The 25,867-nt window shown below is 44.8% G+C and overlaps 1 protein-coding gene across 3 annotated transcripts in view; it reads right to left on the bottom strand.

Moving 5' to 3' along the window:
* LOC129813588 (ski-like protein) overlaps window positions 1–17,220 on the bottom strand; it is a 47,431-nt gene extending 30,211 nt beyond the window's left edge. For 2 of the 3 annotated variants that reach the window (XM_055865916.1, XM_055865917.1), the window contains exons 1-2: window positions 16,139–17,219; window positions 12,829–14,182 (exon numbers count right to left, since the gene is read on the bottom strand). In XM_055865916.1, coding sequence (XP_055721891.1) covers window positions 12,829–13,989 — 1,161 coding nt within the window. In that variant the 5' untranslated portion in view covers window positions 13,990–14,182; window positions 16,139–17,219. Of the gene's footprint in view, window positions 1–12,828; window positions 14,183–16,138 lie in introns of all 3 variants that reach the window. The other variant, XM_055865918.1, reaches the window with a different exon arrangement.
* Window positions 17,221–25,867: the final 8,647 nt, after the last annotated feature.

Genomic DNA, 25,867 nt, shown 5'->3' with positions numbered 1-25,867 from the left:
AATAACAAATAAATAAAAAGATTGGGTCAGTTTGAGTGAGTCAAAATTTGAGACCAAAAAATTGTTGACGGAGGTCACTCATTCCCTGTGTGTTGTATGAACCAGGTTTAAATAACACCCTATTGACATTACAGGGAGGAGAGCAGAGGTTGGCTAGGCTACACGGTAAAGGCAGGGCTCTACAGAGCCACCATTTTACTCGCACATGCACCTAAATATTTTTGCTGTGTGACCTGGAATTTAAATTGTACAAGCACCAGTGTCCCTAGAAAAATGAAGGATTCTAGCTTTATTACCTCAAATGTTTTAGATTGTGAACCTACATTTTTCATATTAGGCACACAAGAGCTCCTTGTAAAAGAGGTCCGCGTAGAGCCCATGGTAAAGGGAGGAGAGGCTAGCTAGGCTACTTGGTACAGTGGCTACAAGTGTAACAGATTAACTTTCGTCCGTCCCCTCGCCCGGACTCGAACCAGGGACCCTCTGCACACAACTGACACCCATCGCGCCACAAAACTACTTCAGGTCTCAGAGCGAGTGACATAGCTTTTCAAATCAGTGATTAGCGCGCACCACCGCTAACTAGCTAGCCATTTCATATCGGTTACACTAGGGATGCACATTATTAGAAAATTAAAATAGTCGGTGAACATATCGGAAGATATTAGCTAAAAATGCCAACATCGGTATCGGCCAATGTCTAGTTTAACGCCGATGTGCAAACCCGTTGTCAAAGCTGACGTACCTATGTTATATAGATATGCACGTTTCGTTATGATGCCACGTCAAATTTTGCGCTACACGTGCAACACAGCATTCAAAACCTTGCTCAGAATGCCTGCTGTGTAGATCGAGCAGTCAACAACTCAAGCAGTCATTTGAAAGAGTAAGAAAATTTCAGCGAGGAAACTCAAAAGGCGAAATCAATCAAAGCCAAGATAATGGAATTCATTGCCCTTGACAAATCAACCGTTCTCTGTCGTGGGTGATGTTGGCTTTCGCTGACTGGTCGAGCACCGGTACACACTACCAAGTGCGCTAAAATAAATAGCATCATGAGGAAAGAAAATGATGTGGATATATTGAAGCAACATCAAGACATCAGTCAGAAAGTTAAAGCTCGTTATCAAATGGGTCGTCCAAATGGACAATGATCCCAAGCATACTTCCAAAGTTGTGGAAAAATGGCTTAAGGACAACAAAGTCAAGGTATTGGAGTGGCCATTACAAAGCCCTGACCTCAATCCTATAGAAAATGTGTGGGCAGAACTGAAAAAGCAGTTACCATCCCACCTGCCCATAAGAAGTTAAAATAAAGTGATCATGACTGACCTAAAAAAACAGGGACTTTTTACTAGGATTAAATGTCAGGAATTGTGAAAAACTGAGTTTAAATGTATTTGGCTAAGGTGTATGTAAACTTCCGACTTCAACTGTAGATGGGTCCGACCACCATTAATCAAATAAGAATTGTCTAATAAATCAGGGTTATTTTAGATGACACCTAGCTATATAGTCACTGAAACAGATTGTTTGCATCTATGAGCTAGCTTGCTTTTATTTTTAATTCATGACCAGCACTGTAGGTGCGCGAGACAACTTCACCAGCATCATAGCATACGTATCGATGAATCGTTGTGACATAAGAAATACGAGTGATAGTGTAATCAATGTGTAATAACTATGTTAAATTATGTGAGGTGCAGTCATATTCAGGTCCGGATTGATCAACAAGTTTATATGACACGTCTTTTTGACAAGCAAAGACCCAAACGGCATTCCATAGAAATCCTGGTTGGGCATGAAATGACTCAAATGAACAACGAAACAGCACAGCAAGTAAAAGAAATAGGTTGAGATTATGTTTTACTGATAAATGGGGACATGTATACATGTCAACAAAATATCATTTTTGGTCAGTGTGGTGTGTATTTAACTAGGCAAGCCAGTTAAGAACAATTCTTATTTACAATGACGGCCTACCCCGGACGACGCTGGGCCAATTGTGCACCGCCCTATGGGACTCCCAATCACAGCCGGATGTGATACAGCCTGGATTCGAACCAGGGACTGTAGTGATGCCTCATGCAATTAGATGCAGTGCCTTAGACCGCTGCGTCCATGTGTGTGCGTTAAGCATTCTCGTGCAGTTATATAGTTAAAAGGCCGCTAAAATGTTAAATATCAGTATCGTTTTTTGGCAAGGAAAATATTGGATATCGTATCGGCCAAAAATGTCATATCGGAGCATCACTAGTGGCTACACTAGGCACAATGGACCAATGAAGAGACCAGACCGGGGTTGTGTTCAGTAGAACTCATTGCAGCAAAACACTGAAGCAAAAACACCAAAATTAGCATTTATTGGATAAGTTCAGGTGGCTACCTACTCCAATTGTCCCCCATTTGGTACCTGCTGAATACAACCAAGGGCCTTGACTCCTGAACACTTTAATAGGGATATGGAAACAGCAGCCGTTGGGGAAAAACACACTTCAAGTAACCTCACAGGCGCACACAACTCCCCAACCAGTGTGTTAGTTTAACCCTTAATCCTTGTCAGCCAGCCACTGTTTACTCATTGTCAATGTTCACATTGTAACCCAGTCCAAGGGTTTCCAGACACACACACAAAGCTAAGCTCTCTCTCGCTTTCTGAAGGCATGTTCTTTCACTCCAAAGGAAGGTACACGACTAAGGGCCTTGACTCCTCAACACTCCAATTAGGATATGGAAACAGCAGGCGTTGGGGAAAATAGAACTTCTGGAAGTTTTTCTCGGTCCTCACCTTCTCAAAAACCCATTGGAGGAGGTCAGAGGTGAGGGGTTGAGGAGAGAGGACGCGAGAAGTATGCAATTGAGTAGGCTTGGGCGGTATACTGTAGTATTTGGAAAAAGCCAGGGGATTGTTTCTCAATACTGTCAAAACTATTTCTTAATTTTCTTTTTTATAAATTTGAATTTATAGCTACTTTAAGAAAATACCTAGTCAACTTGTGCGATACGTTGAGAGAGAACACTGCGTTCATTTCACCAGTCACATTATGTAACTTACGGTAGTCCCCAGTCACGTGGTATTTGTTTACAAGCTAACGACAACAAGAGACCGGAGCCTTGTGTCGCGCACAGTAGTGCAGCATGCGCCAGGTGATCTAATTACAGTTTGCGATTCACAACTTCCAGATAGAAATCTTATAACTATTAAGATAACTGTCTAAAAATGTTCTTAACATTTGGTTTGCTAATGTATTAGCTAGTTAGCTATCTAGCTAAGTGGTTAGCTTCTTCCAAAATCAAGCATTTGCCTGGTAACAGCAGAATCCCCTCCTGGATCAAGAACCTTGCCAGCTAGTATTAGTTTTGTGCGTGCAGAAAACTGAGTAGGGTTTGAGTTACTAGTATACATACTTTAGGTCAGAAACTGTACAAAATGTTCGCAATGCGGTTGTTAGCATTTAGGTTAGTGTTGTCTATCAGGATTCCTTAATACTTGTTAGTGACTTTTTGGGCTTTGAATATTAGTACTTTTTAAATAAATACTGCAGTCAACTTGTACAATAGGTAATAAAGCATATTGCGTTCATCATTTTGCCAGTCAGGTAATTTTTTTTATTATAAAGCTTACCGGTACTGGTTTCCCAAAACAGCGGTTAAATGTTATTGGTCAAATACACGTTTAGCAGACGTTGCGGGTGTAGCGAAATACTTGTGTTCCTAGCTCCAACAGTGCAGTAATATCCAACACAACACAAATCTAAAAGTAAGGATGAGCAATGGTCGGAGTCTGGGAGAGGTACTTTTGTTCATGTATGTGGACTCCCCTACAAATTAGTGGATTTGGCTATTTCAGCCACACGGGTGTATCATTTTTTTTTTTTGCACACAACCATGCAATCTCCATAGACAAACACTGGCAATAGAATGGCCTTACAGAAGAGCTCACTGACTTTCAACGTGGCACCGTCATAGGATGCTACCGCTCAAACAAGCCAGTTTGTCTAATTTCTGTCCTTTTTGAGCTGCCCCGGTCAACTTTAAGTGCTGTTATTGTGAAGTGGAATTGTCTAGGAGCAACAACATCTCAGCCACAAAGTGTTAGGCCACACAAGCTCACAGAATGACTGTCTCGGGAAGCAACATCAGGACAAGAACTGTTTGTCGGGAGCTTCATGAAATGGGTTTCCATGGCTGAGCAGCCGTAAACAAGCCTAAGATCACCATGCGCAATGCCAAGCGTCGGCTGGAGCGGTGTAAATCTAGTCGCCATTGGACTCTGGAGCAGTGGAAATGCGTTCTCTGTAGTGATGAATCACGCTTCACCATCTGGCAGTCCGACAGACATTATACATCATTATACCCTGATGAAGACAGCGTTGCTGTCGAAAACGTTGGATATAACATTTTTGCATCTGAGCTCCTAGAGTGTGCGGCTCTCCTTTATTTTCAAGTTTTCTACTCCGCTAGCCAGCACCTCGCCTAAATAGGTGTGCGTTTCTTTTTCTTCTAGACAATCCGACAAACATATCTGGGTTTGGCGGATGCCAGGAGAACGCTACCTGCCTCAATGCATAGTGCCAACTGTAAAGTTTGGTGGAGGAAGAATAATGGTGTGGGGCTATTTTTCCATGGTTAGTTCCAGTGAAGGGAAATCTTAATGCTACAGCATACAATGACATTCTAGATGATTCTGTGCTTCCAACATTGTTGCAGCAGTTTGGGGAAGGCCCTTTCCTGTTTCAGCATGACAATACCCCCGTGCACAAAGCGAGGTCCATACAGAAATGGTTTGTCGAGATCGGTGTGGAATAACTTGATTTGGCTGCACAGGTGGGGGACCAACTCCATATTCATGTCCTTGATTTTGGAATGACATGCTCGACGAACAGGTGTCCACATACTTTTGGCTGTGTATATGTGATGGGATGTATAGACATTATGGACAGCATCCTCTATGAGAATTCCTTAGTACTTGTTAGCATTGTGTTAGCATTCAGGTAAGGGCCGGTAGAGGGGGGGGGGGGGTTACGTTTGGGGGAAAAATGCACCCCTTCTGTGCACTAGCGGTAATAATGTATATCCCGGGATGGCACAGGCATGGAATGAAGGTATGGGAATCTGTATACAGCTCAACCCTACAATTCAGTCCCTCTCCAACTTCCAGCAGGATGTGGAAACAGTGAGTCAGTCAGCGTGGTAGATCAGCAGGTGGCTAGGTTGTTTCCCAAAATGGCACCTTATTCCCTAAAGTGCACTACTTTTGACCAGGGCTCTGGAGCTCCCGGTCTAAAGTTGTGCACTGTATAGGGAATAGGGTGCCATTTGAGGCAGACCCAGTCTGGAGGATGAATGCTGGCAGCTAGGGTCCAGCCCTACAGTCTGTCCACTTCTCGCTCACACACACACACACACACACACACACACACACACACGAGGGGAGGGTTAGATATTGGAAGGGAATCCCAGTGCAGGGAGACTTAACACTCCTATGTCCATTCTAGTAGGGGGATAACGTCACCCTCGAGCAGACAGTCACCTGCTTCCTCTACAACAGAACCTTTACAGGAATCTGCTCTGTGCCCTTTCAGAACGGCCCAGGTTCATGTTACAGCGGACCGTGAACGTGCGTGTACAACAACACACAGTGTAGTACAAATGTTGTAAAGTAGTCAACATTAAAATTCCACCAATCAGAAGACAGACAAAGGTAGAAAAACAAGTCCAACCAGGACAGTTAAAGAAAAAAAATATACAGCACAGTCCACCCCCCTCCTCCAGGCAGAAGACAGAACAACCCCCCCACCCCCTCCAGGCAAAAGCCAGAACAACCCCCCCCCACCCCCTCCAGGCAAAAGACAGAACAACCCCCCCCCCCCCCCCCCATCCCCCCCCCCCCCCACCCCCTCCAGGCAAAAGAGAACAACCCCCACCCCCTCCAGGCAAAAGACAGAACCCCCCCCCCCCCCCCTCCAGGCAAAATACAGAACCCCCACCCCCCCAGGCAGAGAGGAAAAAAATAACCTTTACCTGAAACTGTATCTGTCACACACACGAGGAGCTCTGATGAGTGAGACACACTGGGATGTGTCACTAACCTCCAGTTATTTGCAGCTCATTACACAGAGACAGTAGGGTCTCACACACACCTTACGGTGTATCATGTGTCCTGCTGAAGGTATGTATTAGGCTGCTCTGCAGTGGAGATGTGTCTGAGTGAGTGGTCCTGTAAAAAATGCCTGTAAAAAATATTGGGCTGTGTTTATATGACCCCCTTAAAAAAAACAAGCCCATTTTTACCACATTCTTGCCTGTATACGTGTTTTATACCTCCTGTGTGCATGCCGGCTTGCCGGGGACGAGTGGTAGTAGTAGTTTGCAGATGTGGGTGGGCATCTATTTTAATAAATACATTGAATATAACCCGTTAAAAAATAATTCCGCCTCCCCGGTGGCGCAGTGGTCTAAGGCACTGCATCGCAGTGATAACTGTGCCACCAGAGGCTCTGGGTTCGAGCCCAGGCTCTGTCGCAGCCGGCCGCGACCAGGAGGTCCATGGGGCGACGCACAATTGGCCTAGCGTCGTACGGGTTAGAGGGGGTTTGGCCGGTAGGGATATCCTTGTCCCATCGCGCACTAGCGACTTTGGCGAGCCGGGCGCAGTGCACGCTGATCAGGTCGCTGGTTGTAGGGTGTTTCCTCCGACACATTGGTGCGGCTGGCTTCCGGGTTGGATGCGCGCTGTGTTAAGAAGCAGTGCGGCTTGGTTGGGTTGTGTTTCGGCGGATGCATGGCTCTCGACCTTCATCTCTCCCGAGCCCGTACAGGAGTTGTAGCGATGAGACAAGACAGTAACTACTAACAATTGGATACCACGAAATATTGGAGAAAAAGGGGGTCAGAAAATTAAAAATTTAATATGATTTCCATTGGTCCGACAAACAAAGCGGCAGTCCTGTGGGCGAAAACAACTCGTTGATGAGAGAGGTCGAAGGAGAATGACAAGAATCGTGCAAGTTAACAGGCGGAACACAAACAGACAAACAACGGCGCAGTATAACAGTGGTGTGCAGAACTATATCTCGGAACGCACAACTTGTCGGTCCTTGTCACGGACGGGCTATTGCAGAAAACGACCACACCGGGTTCCACTCCTATCAGCTAAGAAGCTGCTCCAGTGGGCACGCGATCACCAACACTGGACAATTGAGGAGTGGAAAAACATTGCCTGGTTCGACAAATCCCAGTTCCTGTTGAATCATGCCGATGGCAGAGTCAGGATTTGTCGTAAGCAGCACGGATGGTCCATGACCACATCCTGCCTGGTGTCAACGGTACAGGCTCGTGGTGGTAATGTAATGGTGTGGGGAATGTTTTCCTGGCACACGTTAGGTCCCTTGAATTGATTCATGTTTCCATGTCCCGGAGAATTCAGGCTGTTCTGGATGCAGAGGGAGGTCCGGCCTGGTACTTGATGGGTGTATCTAATAAACTGGCCACTTAGTATATTTTATAGTAAGAATATAACAGAATAAAATAAAGAATATTTTTCCCCACAGAACTTGTGTCACAGGAACGTGTGGAACTGCAGTCAAATAAAAAGTCATTTTGAAACAGAGCCCAAGCCTATGATTTTTTGACACACAATGCATCTCTTTCCTACTCTCACTGCACTTTGATAGGGAGCAGGCGTAGTGTTACTTACATTGTGTATTTTCATCTTGATACTGATAGAAAATAATAGCAATCTTATTTCAAAAGCATGCAAGTCTCATATTTCACAATCTCAGCGGGCTTTTGGAGTTGCCTTTACACGACCAAGAAAATAATAAAAGTCGACACTTGATTTAGGTTACATTATTGCATGCTAAATGTTTCTGAACAGACCTTGATGAGCAAATATAATAGATGAGCTATACCACCCCCCCTACACTTGTTTACCCAGCCAGAAACGAAATTAACCACATAGCCTATTAAGTGAAACAAAACAAAAATCACATTGAGACAAGTCAGTGAACTTACAGGCTTTTGGTTGAGAGTAGGCCTTTAAGTGAAGAGCAAAATAACCCACATGTTAAACTACCTAACATGGCAACGTGTTCTAATAAAAGGAACCAACTAGACACGACGATCATGAACATCGCTTTATCTTGGCCAGGTCGCAGTTGTAAATGAGAACTTGTTCTCACTAGCCTACCTGGTTAAATAAAAGGTTAAATTAAAAAATATATATATATTTAAAAATCAAATCACCTCAGCTGACATTTCGCAAGCCTAACCGTAGCCAATGCGTCGCCTGGTTCACCAACTATTTCTGAGATAGAGTTCAGTGTGTCAAATCGGATGGCTTGTTGTCTGGACCTCTGGCAGTGTCTATGGGGTGCCACAGGGTTCAACTCTCGGGCCAACTCTTTTCTCTGTATATATCAATGATGTCGCTCTTGCTGCTGGTGATTCTCTGATCCACCTCTACGCAGATGACACCATTCTGTATACAAATGGCCCTTATTTCTATGCTCTTAAATGCTAGTAAAACTAAATGCATGCTCGTCAACCGATCGCTGCCTGCACCCGCCCGCCCACTAATCTGGACGGTTCTGACCTATAATATGTGGACAACTACAAATACCTAGGTGTCTGGTTAGACTGTAAACTCTCCTTCCAGACTCACATTAAGCATCTTCAATCCAAAATTAAATCTAGAATTGGCTTCCTATTTCACAACAAAGCCTCCTTCTCTCATGCTGCTAAACATACCATCGTAAAACTGACCATCCTACCGATCCTTGACTTCGGTGATGTCATTTACAAAATAGCCTCCAACACTCTACTCAGCAAATTGGATGCAGTCTATCACAGTGCCATCCGTTTTGTCACCAAGGCACCATATACTACCCAGCACTGCGACCTGTATGCTCTCGTTGGCTGGCCCTCGCTACAGATTCGTCGCCAAACCCACTGGCTCCAGGTCATCTATAAGTCTTTGCTAGGTAAAGCCCCACCTTATCTCATCTCACACCTGCTTTGGCTGCCTTTCCTTCCAGTTCTCTGCTGCCAATGACTGGAACGAATTGCAAAAAAAAATAAAACAGTCACTGAAGCTGGAGTCTTATATCTCCCTCTCTAACTTTAAGCATCAGCTCTCAGAGCAGCTTACCGATCACTGTACACAGCCCATCTGTAAATAGCCCAGCCAACCAACTACCTACCTCATCCCCATATTTGTTTTTCTGCTCTTTTGCACACCAGTATTTTCTACTTGCACATCCTCACCTCCAGTGTAAATTGCTAAATTGCAATTACTACGCCACTATTGGCCTATTTATTGCCTTACCTCCTTACTTCATTTCACACACTGTAAACAGATTTTTCTATTGTGTTATTGACTGTACGTTTGTTTATCCCATGTGCAACTCAGTGTTGTTTTTGTCACACTGCTTTGCTTTATCTTGGCCAGGACGCAGTTGTAAATGAGAACTTGTTCTCAACTGGCCTACCTTGTCAAATAAAGGTGGGGGTGAAATTATTTTTAAATGTGCAAACAGATATTCAGTGGGGGGGGGGGGGGGGGGGGGGAGTCTGATTTAGATTGATTTATCAAGACGAGTCCCCACACTTTTCTTAAGCAGACCGATGGCACTGTCCAAATCAAAACGGTGCTGAAATTATCCTCTAGTTGACCACACGCGGGTATAGGCTATTGCTTAAAATGTATTACATACGAGTGGATGACCTTAGGAGTTTCAGTAAGCAACAATTTGATACATACCTTCAAATTGCACTAACTTACTTTATTCCAATATTTTTCTTCATTTCAGTGATATTTATTCCCACAGTAATTCTTCAAATGGATCCATCCAGTAATTAAGAAAACAATGCATGCTTAGTGGTGGGCTATGCGAAGACACAAAAGTGACATGTCTCTCAAAGTCCACAGCTGGCAGGAAGATGGTTAACTGGCGCTGCCTAGCAACCATTAAGAGTTTAAGAGGGCAGCGCGTGCCAATGCCGCCTCAGCATCAAGGCTATGTTTCATACTAAGCTGTAGGCAGAACTTTACCGAAATGATTACCAGGTCATTATGCGGGGGGGGGGGGGGGGGGGGGTTAAATTTAAAAGTATTGGCTTTGATAACAGCAATACCTTTCAGATAGAAATAAAAGGTGGAGGAAAAAGTTGGTGGTATGATCAAGTTCACGGAAAAACATCTTTGTATGAAAGAGATGAGTCTCAGACGAACACAGTGGACCAAGCCAAAGTGCGAGAGGGAGGGGAAGGAGGGAGGAATGTGGTTTGGGCGCTAGACTAGACACCAGACGGTATTTACGGCACACACACACACACACAAATTGAAACATACGGGAGAGGCTGGGCCCCTCTCCCTCCCCCTCTTTCTGCCAGACAAACACAGCAGACAGGGAGTGCCAAATGACTGTACAGCAAGCAGTGTTCTCACACCTGCACAGCACACACACACACACTAGAAACACACAGACACTATAAAAACGCTTTGGAGTCCATAGTTTCTTGTTTAACCCATAACCTGCCAGGCTGCATTGAATTCAAAGCAGTCTACCTGGAAAACACCAGTTAAAGTCAGGGTCATCTAACTAGTCAACTCTCCCTTAGTGAGCCATCATTAAAACGACAAGGCAAAAAACTACGCCCGATATAGACCCGATATATAGTACATAATTTGTTTTCCCAGAGCCCTATAAAGTAGTGCGCTATATAGAAGAAAGGGTCCTATTTGTGACGTACCCTAATAGTCCAGTTTGATCAAGAAGAGAGGTCCTGTCATGAGACATATCGATGAACCAGTCAAGAGAGGAGAAACCATCTAGAGCTTTGTTTTCAGCTGGAGTCAGCCATTTTTATGGGTCCTGCTGGCCATTTCTATGGGTCCTGCTGCCCTGCTCTGCTCTCTCCCACTGTCCTTTTTATTTTATATACAATGACAAAGAAAAAATACATTCTTTTTTTTTTTTTTTTACTCTGCTCTGTAGAATCCTGTTTGGTTCTGGTCTTCAGTGAAAAGCACTGGTGGTGATGGTAATGCAACTTGGGTATTCGGCCATGTATGGGCTTAGGCTGCCGGTTACTGTACACTCCAGTTCAGTGGTACGAATAAAGATCATGGGCCAGTTTCCCAGACACATCGTCAGCCTAGTCCTGGACGAAGAAGGCATTCAATTAAGATTCTCCATTTAAATTGTATTTTAAAAACATCAACAAATTGAATGGCTTAAATTACTTTGGAATGCTTAAAAGGTCATTTAAATAGGGGAGGGGTGAACGTAATGAATCTAAACTGTCCCCCCTATCTTGCCCAGAGGTCTGAGTGAGCGAGGGAGGGAGAGTCCACTAGTCCAGTCAGTGCTCTTGCCTATTGTCTAGTGATGGTTCTAGTGACCTACAGCTGACCCGAAAGACAAATGATGCTCTTCCCGTGTGTGACACACACACTGCAGTGACCCAGAGCGGGAGAGACCAGCTGGTCAGCAGTTAGCCTGTCCGCCCCCGCTCTGATCTACTACACCATCTCGACTTACCCCCACATTAGTGGGTTGCCAGTGTTTCCATGTAGATGTCAGCCCTAGTGTTGTTGTGTTTCCATGTAGATGTCAGCGCTAGTGTTTCCATGTAGATGTCAGCCCTAGTGTTGTTGCGTTTCCATGTAGATGTCAGCGCTAGTGTTTCCATGTAGATGTCAGCCCTAGTGTTGTTGTGTTTCCATGTAGATGTCAGCCCTAGTGTTGTTGCGTTTCCATGTAGATGTCAGCCCTAGTGTTTCTGTGTTTCCATGTAGATGTCAGCCCTAGTGTTGTTGTGTTTCCATGTAGATGTCAGCGCTAATGTTGCTGTGTTTCCATGTAGATGTCAGCGCTAGTGTTTCCATGTAGATGTCAGCCCTAGTGTTGTTGTGTTTCCATGTAGATGTCAGCCCTAGTGTTGCTGTGTTTCCATGTAGATGTCAGCGCTAGTGTTGCTGTGTTTCCATGTAGATGTCAGCGCTAGTGTTGCTGTGTTTCCATGTAGATGTCAGCCCTAGTGTTGCTGTGTTTCCATGTAGATGTCAGCGCTAGTGTTGTTGTGTTTCCATGTAGATGTCAGCGCTAGTGTTTCCATGTAGATGTCAGCCCTAGTGTTGTTGTGTTTCCATGTAGATGTCAGCGCTAGTGTTGCTGTGTTTCCACCAGGAATGTGACACTAAAGGCTTGGGGCGAGCATAATCAACAACAGCACATGCTACATATGTGTGTTTGACCAATACAATTAGACAGTTGCTTTGTGAGAAAGTGCTTAAGTTCAATTAGCCCTTGTTATGTAAATTCACATTTATGTCATTTAGCAGACACTCTTATTGCTCCTGTAAATCGCTTTGGATTAGGGTTACGTGCCATGCTCAAGAACACAGACTGATTTTTCACCTAGTCAGCTCAGGGATTTCAAACCAGCGACCTTTCGCTTACTGGCCCAACACTCTTAACCGCTAAGCTACCTGCCATGCCAGCTGAAAAGTACCCAGGGCCTGAGTTCGGCCCAAGGTCAGAGCAGAACCACCAGAGCCATGCCCCAGTGAGACACGGGTGCTGGTCTGCATAGATGGAAACAGAAAAGTCTGAGTATTTTGGGTAAAATACAATAGTGTAAATCTTCAATGAAAACTCACAATACGGGCAGCAGGAAGAATGTCACCTGTCCCCTATGTATCGTCTTACACACAGCAAGGGCTGGTTTCTCTAGACTCTACCAATGACAGTGTAACCACACTAGTAGTCTAACGCAAACATATCTGTTCAGAAACACAATAAGAAGTCATTCGTTACTTACTTTGTCGCTGGTTCGGTTGTAGTGGAACTTGTCCTTCATGTCCTCCAACAGCTGTTTGAGCTGCGGTTCCTCTGCCGTTCCCAGGTACTTCCTCCCCAGTTGCAGGTAGCATGGCCATTTGGCCGAGTCAAAGCCCCAGTGACAGGTCCTCTTGTCCGGTGACTTGTGAGAGTGCATCACAAACTTCTGTGGAGAGAAGAGCAGCTGGCATTCCACGCACTGAATACAGGGCGACTCGGGCTTGGCGTAGAATTGGGGAACGAACAGACCCTGGCATTTCCCCAGACACTGGTGCTCCACCTGGAAGCTGGCCTCCGTCTCCTTGAGGAGCTCCTGGCCGGGTAGCTTGGTGATGGGTTCGGAGGGGAGGACAGCCCCCGGGCGGAGGAGGGCGTTGCAGAGGCGTTGGGCGTCAGTTAAGGTGATGAGGCCGCAGGACGGAGCATTGAAGGGTAAAATACCCAGCACCTTGAGTATGTGGAGCTGTTCCCCGTCGCAGCGCGAGCAGTACACATAGAGCTCGTCGCACACCGAATTGATCTGCTGCAAGGAGAAGTGGCGGAGAACCGAGTTGAGCACCTGCGGGAGGCAGAGGCGCTTCTCCCCGCCGACGGCGAAGCAAGAGATGGATTCTCCTTCGAGAAGGGAGTGGCTGAGTTCCGTGGAGCTGTCACTGGGCACCAGCAGGGGTATACCGCCCAGCACAGGAGGGGAGGGTAGAGGTGCCATGCCAGGGTAGGAACCAGGGCCAGGGGAGGAGGATGCTTCGTGGCCAGAGCGGGCTGAGAAGGCTGCTGGGCCCCCCAGAGAGCGCGCGCTGCTGAGAGTGAAGGCTGCCAGCGTGTGTTTCAGCCCAGGGCTCAGGTCTAAAGCTTTCGCTCCACATACCTGGAACTCCCCCCTACTGTCCATCTCTATTGATCTAGTCATGCCTGGATCCACCTCCCGGTCCTGCTCTTCCTCAGCCTCCCTCTTTACCTTGGGGGTCCAAGGCAGGGGGGACAGAGGGTCCAGGCTTCGGCGCTTCAGGTTCATCTCAGCCATCAGCCTCTTCTTAATGGGCACGTCTTCTATTCTCTCACGGTACAGCTGCTTCATGTTGCCCTTGAACGAGGTCAGGTCTTCGAATGGGGTTTTCAGACTTGTCTGAGTACTGGCCATGTCAGAGTTAGAGCTACGGATGAGTCTTTCCACTACCCCCTTCACTTGGATCTATTAGTCCCCTGTTGAGTAGTCTATGTGGGTTTGTTAGTATCTTTTCAAATGTTCCAGATCTTCTGGTGTTCAGAAAGGTACATGGTGGAGACTGCAGTGTTTCTGTTCAGATTGTTGCGTCTAAGTCTCTGTCTGCTTCCTGTAGGGGATGGGAAAGGTTCAGGCGTTAACACAAACCAAGAGAGGAAACGAGGGGGGACTATACCCCCCCCCCCTCGTCAGTAAAACTCTAACTATATTAAAATGTATTCCATGTGTAAAAGGAATTGTTAAAGACTCCAGCCACGCAAGTCATAGACAGTCCGAGAGCCTGGTAGCAGAGAGAACAATCTGCATTGACCCTTTTTTTGCACTAACTCTTGACTCACCACATGCGCTGCTGCTACTGTTTATTATCTATCCTGTTGCCTTGTCACTTTACCCCTACCTAGATGTACATATCTACCTCAATTACCTTGTACCCCAGCACATCGACTGGGTAGTGTTACCCCGTGTATATAGCCAAGTTTCTTTACTCATAGTGTATTTAATTAATAGGCGTTTTACTTTTCTATTATTTTTATCTCTGCATTGTTGGGAAAGGGCCCAAGCGTTTCATTGTTAGACTACACCAGTTGTTTACAAAGCATGTGAGGAATAACATTTTATTTGATAGAATTAGACTAATTACAACCGATTATGAAAGTAAAATGTTTGGGGGGGTTGCAAAAAAAATTTGGTATATATTTAAGGTGTATTATCTGGGGGGGGGGGGGGGGGGATGCTATCCTGTTTGAGGGTTTGAGTGGCTCAACGGAACCACTGGGGGCAAAAAGACAATTAGCATACCCATACCTCACCACCCAAACATCTCCCCATTCAGCCCTTTTCATTGAACCCCATGGGGCAATTCACATCCCACGTTTTCACCCAAAGGCAGTAAAATCACCATTCCATTTCCAACAGAAAGTGCTAGTTTTGTCAAGTTAAACCAACCAGGTAGCAAGACAACTAGTATATAGCTTGTCTCTCTGGCCCCTCTCTAGGTCACTAAATACTGTCACAAAAAGTTCACACCTGGTGGATCCTAGTAACAATTTTCCCTGTTAAATTACTCAGCCATTTAAATCCTTTTTTTTTTACGAATACTCAGTTTTTGCCGTAGGCCTCATTTACTGGGTTTTTATGAGATTTAAAAATGAGCTTGTTCATGGTGTCAGACTGGAGGACTGTTACTATCAACTGGACCACCGAGAAAGCTTACCGGAAATCCTGGGGCGGGGCTTAGTGAAGGGTCAATTGCTACGTTACTGAAACGCAGTGTGACATTCAATGGATGTTGAACATGGTATTTTCCCTACACCGCAGAATCTAGCTGCATTTAAAGCTAATAACTCCGACTATAATAAACGGTGTATACCTAAAGGACCGTTGTATTAACAGTAAATACAGTTCACTGTGTTAACTACTGTAATCCAACATTAGGAAAATATATCTACAGCATTTCAGTGGAAACCCTCAACATTCAGCGACAACATGACAAGCAGCCTCCCATTTAACTAGCTACAATCACATTGAGTGGTTGTGTGAGCAATATCATCCATTTTATTTTAAAGTGACTGTCAAAGACAAACATATAGGGCAAAAATATATAAATACTGCATTTAGGCAGTCGAATGTCTTTAACGGCGCATTCAGTAGCCGTGTGCGGACGACAGTACAGCATTCTACCAGCAGCACCACTGACTGACATCCATGCAGTAACTAGTGTACAGATCTTTCCACCAAAGGAAGCAACTATCGGGGTACAAAACGCGGGGCTGCAGACCAGGTGGTCGTAGTTATTGTTAAAAATCCCATTCCCTAGTATGGCTCCGCGTCATAATTAAATGCAATAATACCGAATGCTTCACCAATGCAATGGAGGAGAACAGGTTCAAGGCGAGCTTCACCACCCTTGATTCACGCATTGACTTCCAACCAAAACAAATAATATAGTTGTATAGTCATTTTTTTAACAGGGTTGTTAATATTAATATTCAAAAGACGTCAATTATCTCCTGAAAATATTTAAAAAATCTAATAAAATGGACGTTGAGATTCGAGGGTCCCTTACCCAGTTTTTTTCTCCATCTCGCACAGTGTCCTCTTCGTAGCTAGCAAGGACAACGCGCACAGCTCCATTCATTCCTTTCCTCTCCAAACTCCCTTTCTCTCTCTCCCCCTCGTCTTCAAACTGTACTTCCCCTCCTCTGGCTCGCCACGGTCATGGCACTGGTATGCAGACAGTACTGATAATGACATTCACTGGCTGGGTTGCTGTCTGCTACGAGACTGTCTAACACCGACCTACAATTAATTACCAACTAACGTTAACGTCGTTAGTTAGCTGAACGTAGAACAACATTCCGGGCTTAGCTATCGTTAGCAACAAATTTAGCCAACACGTCTGAATACAAACAAATGTGCTAGCAAGTTAAAGCCAAGGCTGTGGTGTATTTTACACAGACGAACCACGACAAATAACGTTAAGTATTTCGGAATATAAAACTGATACAATAGCGAATAGTGTGGGTTAATTAAATGTTGAGGGGGGTAATTACGGCAACATATGAGGACTGCGTAAGAGAAACCACAAAGCCAATTCGATAACTCAAATTAACATCGTTTTCGCTCAACTTTAACCTCAAAAATTTATATTGAAGCCAGTTGGGCAAACGGGGACTGAAGTTAGCTTAGCATGGCCACTGACTACACACCCAACCGCAACGCTATGTGAAGCCAAAGCCAGCTAGCCAAGGATAGCTAACCTTTACTAGCGACCGCTTGTTAAAGCCTCAAATCATAGCTCCATTTCAGAAAAAACGTAAAATAAACAAAAATGAAAACGTGATAAATTACATATTTACATCAAGCGAATCACAACGTACAGAAACCAGTTTAAAAAGACTTGCCTGAATGAGGTCGTTTCGGCTTCTCTTCATTCGGTTCTACCGACCATCAACAAGCTACAGCTAGAAACCACTACTGCTAGAGCCCTACAACGTCACAACACAACCTAATGATGATGATACGTCACCCAGACTCGAATTGGGCATTTCACGGAAACTGTGCGGGGGTGTCTGTCTGTCTCGCAGTCTGGCTTGGTTTGTGTAGCACATCTGCAGTACTAAGTGAGTGAGTGAGAGCGCCTCACCAACCATATAACCCGGCCATATAACGATTTGTTTGGATTTCCATTCGTTCTGTTCTTGATGTCCTTGAGTCTAGTATATTTAGGTTACATATTAACTAAGGTTTATACTCTGTAAATGGCCCACTATTAAGAATATGGTCTATTTAAAACAATTATCTTATTATTCAATTATTTAAAACAATTATCAACATACACAGGCATATCTATACTATACCATATTTTATTTATAATATATCTATTTGGTTCATATTGTTTGGTTTATTTGTTATGTTTTAACACTTTGTTGATCTTTTTCCCAGTAACATCATGTCCTGGGGTGACATTAGTTTGGCAGTTGATCACACCAAACAACACAATGAATTTAGGCTTTCAGTCAAGTTTGTAAACATAGGAAAGAAACATATGAAAGGTTGTTTGAGGATAAGAGATAAAATACAACACATCAAATCCATTTACCAAGCTGAGGTCATTTTGGGACCCCCCCATAAAAACCTCTCCCCATTCTCTTTAAAATGTTACACTTACAGTATCGATTCAGAATGCATTTCCCCAGCAAAATGAAGAAAGCGAGGGAAATTATGTTTACCTGCAATGTCAATAAGTCATACCTTAGACCTGGCACCAGTTAAAGTCATAGCTGTGTGATTCACTAGCTGGTGCCTGTGATGAGAGTGGGGCGTAAAAGAGGTGGATTGCTCACTGTGTTAATGAATGTGGAGTTTGGCTGAAATGTCTTGTCTGGATTGATTGAACTCAGAGGCGTCAGGCCCATTGAAACTGAGAGGGCAGAACACAGCGCCCTTATTTTGTAATACATTTGTACATGAAATATATACAATATATTTTACACACAATTCATAATTAATAAAAAAAAAAGATATAATAGATATGGGGAATGATCAGTGCCCCCTCAACAACAAAAAAACATGTAGGGCTGCTTGTGGCCTCTGCTCTGACAGGGCTGATAATTAGAGATGCGTTCCAAATGGCAACCTATTTCTGGCCGACAGAGTCCACTATTTTGACCAGAACCCTATGGGCCCTGGTCAAAAGTAGGGCCCTGGTCAAACGTAGGGCCCTGGTCAAACGTAGGGCCCTGGTCAAAAGTAGGGCCCTGGTCAAACGTAGGGCCCTGGTCAAACGTAGGGCCCAGTCAAACGTAGGGCCCTGGTCAAACGTAGGGCCCTGGTCCACAGGGCTGTAGTGCACTATATATAGGGAAATGTAAAAATAAATAAATAAATAAATAAAAAATAACAAATAGAGTGCCATTTAGGATGCACCTATTAATGATTTACGCCTGTGACTGCGTTGCTGCTGGCTGGGGCTTCCTCAGACTTTGTCCTGTATCATGGATGAGTCATTGGCTTTTTTTTATATGATATGTGGAAAGGGAAGGGCTGCGGTGCTATGGTTTCAGCTCTATCTTCTGTCCACACACTGACTACCATGTTTAAAGCCCTACCCCCTCCCTGATCAGAAGGGCTAGGGCAGTTTCCCTATAGGCTATATGTAAATGTGTAACATTTCATATTAGACTCACATTATATACACTAGGCCAGGTGTGGGCAAACCTTTTTGCTCAAGGCCCAGACCGACATTTTGAAATTCAATGGAGGGCAGCACATTTTGTTGTGGTATGATTTGTTTGTCAAAATCTATTTGCAGGCCAGAAAAATTGCAGTTATTTTGAAATATATAAATCCATGATACTTTCTACATACTTTCTATCTCATTTTAGACTTTAAAGTGTGTGTTAATTTTTACACAAATTAGTCATCACCCCTCTCAAAATGTATTTTTTGTATTTTACTCAAACCTCCCATTGAATCTGACCCACAGGCCGCAGTTTGCGAAACCCTGCGCTAGGCAATCCCTCTCTTCATTAGAGAGGTTGGCAGTACAAATAGAAAATGGAATCCGCAGTAGGGGGAAACTGCGCCACTGGCCACCCCACCACAGTTTTTGTTGCAGAGCTGAGGAGCATGAAAAATATAATTGCAGTACATATTGTGCTCTTCTATCGCGGGTGCGAGGATGTCTGTGTGGGGGGGGGGACAGTGTTGGTTGTTTACAGTAACATCTTTTTTGTTGTAATATTGTGAGCCTTAGAGGAGTTGCCAACAATGGGATGTTCTAGTTTTCAGGCATTATATTTTCAACCTAACTTCCTTTTCTGCTGAACACCGGATATGGGAACTCTGCTCAGGCGTTTCTGTTATGCCTGACACGTTAGGTTATATAATATTGTAAACGGACGTGGCTGTTTTACCATTAATGATTCCAGTTTCAATATAAGTACAGTGCCTTGCAAAATAATTCATCCACCTTGGCATTTTTCCTATATTGTTGCATTACAACCTGTAATTTAAATAGATTAACATGTATTAGACATGCACAAAATAGTCCAAATTGGTGAAGTGAAATGAAAAAAATTACTTATTTCAAAAAATTCTAAAAAATAAAAAACAGAAAAGTGGTGCGTGCATATGTACTCACCCCATTTGCTATGAAGTCCCTAAATACGATCTGGTGCCAATTACCTTCAGAAGTCACATAATTAGTTAAATAAAGTCCACCTGTGTGCAATCTAAGTGTCACATGATCTGTCACATGATCTCAGTATATATACACCTATTCTGAAAGACCCTGAAGTCTGCAACACCACTAAGCAAGTGGCACCATGAAGACCAAGGAGCTCTCCAAACAAGTCAGGGACAAAGTTTTGGAGAAGTACAGATCAGAGTTGGGTTATAAAAAAATATCTGAAACTTTGAACATCCCACAGAGCACCATTGAATGCATTATTTAAAAATGGAAAGAATATGGCACCAAAACAAACCTGCCAAGAGAGGCAGAGGCCAAAACTCATAGACCAGGCAAGGAGGGCTTTAATGCTGCTCCACAGCAGAGATTGGAGTATCTATCCATAGGACCACTTTAAGCCGTACACTCCACAGAGCTGTGCTTTACGGAAGAGGGTCCAGAAAAAAGCCATTGCTTAAAGAAAAAAATAAGCAAACACGTTTGGTGTTCGCCATAAGGCATGTGGGAGACTCCCCAAAACATATGGAAGATGGTACTCTGGTCACATGAGACTGAAATTGAGCTTTTTGGCCATCAAGGAAAATGCTATGTCTGGTGCAAACCCAACACCTCTCATCACCCCATCCCCACAGTGAAGCATGGTGGTGGCAGCATCATGCTTTGGGGATGTTTTTCATCGGCAGGAACTGGGAAATTGGTCAGAATTGAAGGAAGGATGAATGGTGTTAAATACAGGGAAATTATTGAGGGAAACCTGTTTCAGTCTTCCAGTGATTTGAGACTGGGACGGAGGTTCACCATCCAGCAGGACAATGACCCTAAGCATACTGCTAAAGCAACACTCGAGTGGTTTAAGGGGAAACATTTAAATGTCTTGGAATGGCCTAGTCAAAGCCCAGACCTCAATCCAATTGAGAATCTGTGGTATGACTTAAAGACTGCTGTACACCAGCGGAACCCATCTAACTTGAAGGAGCTGGAACAGTTTTGCCTTGAAGAATGGGCAAAAATCCCAGCGGATAGATGTCAAGCTTATAGAGAAATACCCCAAGATACTTGCAGCTGTAATTGCTGTAAAAGGTGGCTCTACAAAGTATTGACTTTGGGGGGGTGAATAGTTATGCACACTCAAGTTTTCTGTTTTTTTGTCTTATTTCTTGTTTGTTTCACAATAAAAAATATGTTGCATCCTAAAAATGGTAGGCATGTTGTGTAAATCATATGATACAAACCCCCAAAAAATCTATTTTAATTCCAGGTTGTAAGGCAACAAAATAGGAAAAATGCCAAGGGGGTGAATACTTTCGCAAGTCACTGTAAGAAAGTATACAGGGCCTCCCGGGTGGCGCAGTGGTCTAGGGCACTGCATCGCAGTGCTAACTGCGCCACCAGAGTTTCTGGGTTCGCGCCCAGGCTCTGTCGCAGCCGGCCGCGACCGGGAGGTCCGTGGGGCGACGCACAAATGGCATAGCGTCGTCCGGGTTAGGGAGGGTTTGGCCAGTAGGGATATCCTTGTCTCATCGCGCTCCAGCGACTCCTGTGGCGGGCCGGGCGCAGTGCGCGCTAACCAAGGGGGCCAGGTACACGGTGTTTCCTCCGACACATTGGTGCGGCTGGCTTCAGGGTTGGAGGCGCGCTGTGTTAAGAAGCAGTGCGGCTTGGTTGGGTTGTGCTTCGGAGGACGCGTGGCTTTCGACCTTCGTCTCTCCCGAGCCCGTACGGGAGTTGTAGCGATGAGACAAGATAGTAATTACTAGCGATTGGATACCACGAAAATTGGGGAGAAAATGGGAAAAATTAAAAGAAAAGAAAAAAAGAAATTATACAAATATTTTGAAGATAAATACACAACGCAGAGACAGAGTACGAGAGGTCAAAAGGACGAGAAGTCAATTGAATAAACGATCAATGGAAATAGTGTTTTTTTTATGTAATAGGGAATTATTTATCAATGGGTCAGAGTCATGGGAGGAATTTGTCTATACAGTGAGCCTGAAATAGGATACTTGTTATTTGGCCATTGGCCCAGTTGTACCGCAAGGACTTCTAATTGGTCACCCACAGGCTAGGGCTGGGTTATAAAACTAGATCCTGTCCTTTTGTTCTGGGGAGATAATCACAGGAGAGAACGACAGGAGAGATCCACTGGAGAGAACCACAGGAGAGCATCACTGAGGACAGAGGAGAATGACCATCTACCTCCCCGTATGATTTGTCCTCTTCGAATAAACCTATTTTCCTCCCCCAGATTTCCTTTGGGGTTTGTGTTATTGAAGAATTACATCAACTGCTACAAAAAGGAAATGTCAAAAGTTTAGTCTAAGGCAGATAGAGCTACTTACAACATAATTTAAGCTCTTTGATTGTTTAAAGATGCCATTAATTTAAACCTCAATTTGTTTTACGGTCAGTTCTAAAAACATTTACATTTTCATAAGATATTTTTGTCCTAGCAATTAAAGATCTCTCTGTGATTTGTCCATGTCCTCACAGCTTTTCTCCCAAATTAAACCCAACTGCCCCCCAGCCGAGAGAGTGTGCATCCCAAATGGCACCCTATTCCCTACATAGTGCACTACTTTTCACCAAAGCCCTTTGGGCCCTGGTCAAAAGTAGTGTACTGTATAGGGAATAGGGTGCCATTTGGGATGCCCCCTGAGCCTTGTCATGTAACTGTTAATCAGACGGTGGCTGTACACTGAGAGGCTGTTCATTGAGAGGCTTATCGAGCTGCCTGCCTGCGAGAGAGAGGACACGTTATTCTCCCTCACTGCCTGTCTGACGGTCTGACTCACACTCTGATGTCACAGCCTAATGTGTGCAAGTACGTTTCTTTTGTGTGTCTGTTTGTGAGCGGCATGATAAAGGTTTGATAAACGGATAAGAGCGTCTGCTAAATGACTTAAATGTAAATGTAAAAATAAACGACCCCGGCCAGCACCTCCAGGCTGGCTCTCATACGACAGCGAGGTCAGCAGATGTATTGTGAGAGCGTGAAGCCATAGCTGTGTAACAGTGTACATTCTGTCTGAAACACAAATGGCACACTAGTTCCTTCATAGTGCATACATTTTGATCCAAAGCCCCATGGGCCCAGCCTGGTCAACATTCTAACACATTATACAGTATAGGGATCAATTTGGGACACACTCTCTCCTCCTATCCAGCCGCAGAGCACAAGAGACATTGATTTCCCTGTAATAACATCACAAGGTATGCTGCTGCTGTGATAAAACATGTATCTCATACGTACAATAAAATAGCCAATGCTGAATGTTCATTAGGTCCTGATAAACACAGAGCTGTTGGCTGAGGTGGTAGAGTAAGGGCTCTGGGCAAAAGTAGTGCACTATATAGTGAATAGGGTGCCATTTGGGACACAACAGTTGTTGTGGCATGGTCAGAGGACTGGGAAAGGAAAAGAGTAGGAGAACAGAGTGGAGTTACTAGCTAGCACATTGATGAACCTCTCTGTTAGCCTGGGCTCTGTCTCAACTCCTATTGAGCCTGACACTAAGTGCACCCTGGGGGAATAAGACCTCACAACACATTCTACCGCCATCTCTTGTTTAAGTCTATTAGAACCGTTTATTTATTAAAAGCCACACTTCATTAGAATATTGCAGGACGAGGTCTAGGCGTATAACAAGATATGTCTGGATTAGTAGTAAATATACAGTTGAATTCTGGCATATTGTGGGAAATGTTCAATACTTTCACAAATCTTTTGTTTTATTGATTTACTTCAAAGGGGAATTATATTTATTCCACTCGGGCCGCAAAACCAGCACTACACATAGAATGAAATCTATTCACATATTTTACAGGATATATTCTGGGTAGAATATGGATAAATCCTCTGTGTCTTCAGGGAAGCCGTCCAGACACTCTATATGACCCGATCCTTATTCTATTGCTGTCCAGCTGTCATACACACATTCTCTATGTACCAATGAAATAAATTCACTAAACTAGACTCTATGATCAATCATAAATGAATGAACCCCATGTCTCCACCTCTGACCCCGAGTCCCTGTCACCACCTCTGACCCCCAGTCCCTGTCACCACCTCTGACCCCCAGTCCCTGTCACCACCTCTGACCCCCAGTCCCTGTCCTCACCTCTGACCCCCAGTCCGTCACCACCTCTGACCCCCAGTCCCTGACTCCACCTCTGACCCCCAGTCCCTGTCACCACCTCTGACCCGCAGTTCCTGTCACCATCTCTGACCCCCAGTCCCTGTCTCCACCTCTGACCCCCAGTCCCTGTCTCCACCTCTGACCCCCAGTCCCTGTCACCACCTCTGACCCCCAGTCCCTGTCACCACCTCTGACCCCAAGTCCCTGTCACCACCTCTGACCCCCAGTTCCTTTCCTCACCTCTGACCCCCAGTCCCTGTCTCCACCTCTGACCCCCAGTCCCTGTCTCCACCTCTGACCCCAAGTCCCTGTCACCACCTCTGACCCCAAGTCCCTGTCACCACCTCTGACCCCCAATTCCTGTCCTCACCTCTGACCCCCAGTCCGTCACCACCTCTGACCCCCAGTCCCTGTCTCCACCTCTGACCCCCAGTCCCTGTTCTCACCTCTGACCCCCAGTGTTCTGTGCATGCTTGGTAGTACGATTCAACTTGAGTAGAAAAGGTAAGAATAGTGTGTTCACACTAAAGTGGCCATATTAACAATCATTTTAGACGCAGTGGCTGATAAATTGAATGAATGACACTGGAGATGCCGTCACTATATCATTATAATGACAGTAGTAAAACACACACTATTACCGAAACCAATCTGAATCCCGCAGCGCTATGTGGTGTGGGGGATGTGACGACAATGACTCATCGTTGATTAATTGACAAAGACCAAGAAGGTTGTTGGATCACACTGATTCAACAGAGTCATAGAGTGTCATTAGCTATGACGATAACAACGTTGCCTCCAAGACTGTGTTTAGTATGTAGTAGAATGTAGCACCTTGAAGTACATACACATAACATCACAAATCACACCCTATTCCATATATGTAGTGCACTACTTTTGACCAGAGCCCTATGGTGCACTATATACGGAATAGTGACATTTGGTACGCACATTGGCATGCACTGCAGCACCGAGAAGTACACTACACATTACAGTGTGTGTTTAACAAAAGGGGTCGTGTTTTTCCTGCTGAACAGAACAGTATGAGATAGATTGTTTTATTGCTTCATTAAACCCCTCTAGGTGTGTGTGTGTGGGGGGGGGGGGGGGGGGGGTAGCAGACAAGATAAGAGCAATTAAAGCAGGATGTTTTTCAGATCCTCCACCGTTTTACATCGTTAACTATACAGCGGTTGTCCGCTCTGGTTGTCTGCATCCCAAATGGCTTCCTACTCCTTACACAGAGCCCTACGGACCCTGGTCAACAGTGGTGAACTATGTAGGGAATAGGGTGACATTTGTGACACAGCCTCTGTGTTCCAGGGGCTGAGATGGTGAGGGGTGGAAGAGAGAGAGAAGGGTAGAGGAGAAAGAGCGAGAAGGGTAGGAGAGAGGAGAGAGAGCGAGAAGGGTAGGAGAGAGGAGAGAGCGAGAAGGGTAGAGGAGAAAGAGCGAGAAGGGTAGGAGAGAGGAGAGAGAGCGAGAAGGGTAGGAGAGAGGAGAGAGCGAGAAGGGTAGAGGAAAAAGAGAGAGAAGGGTAGGAGAGAGGAGAAAGAGCGAGAAGGGTAGGAGAGGAGAAAGAGCGAGAAGGGTAGAGGAAAAAGAGAGAGAAGGGTAGAGGAGAAAGAGAGAGAAGGGTAGGAGAAAGGAGAAAGAGTGAGAAGGGTAGAGGAAAAAGAGAGAGTAGAGGTGAGCAGAGGTTCTCCAACTTCCTCAGGGACCTCCAGCCATTCCATTTACTTGATGTATTCCAGATCAAACCTGATTCAACTTGTCAACTAATCCTCAAGCCCTTGACTACTTAAATCAGGAAAACTAGTTCAGGGCTACAACAAAACTATGAAATGTCTGGGTATCCCCAAGGTTTAAGAACCACTGTGTTAGAGGGTTAAGAACGGCAGGTGAGCGCAGAGGAGAGAGAAGAGGAGAACGAGGAGGGCAGAGGAGAGGAGACCGAGGAAAC

Source organism: Salvelinus fontinalis, chromosome 17 (assembly GCF_029448725.1).
Source record: "Salvelinus fontinalis isolate EN_2023a chromosome 17, ASM2944872v1, whole genome shotgun sequence".
In the NCBI taxonomy this organism is placed as follows: Eukaryota; Metazoa; Chordata; class Actinopteri; order Salmoniformes; family Salmonidae; genus Salvelinus; species Salvelinus fontinalis.
The sequence above is the reverse complement of the archived record's forward strand: the minus strand, read 5'-3'. Positions and strand labels throughout refer to the sequence as shown.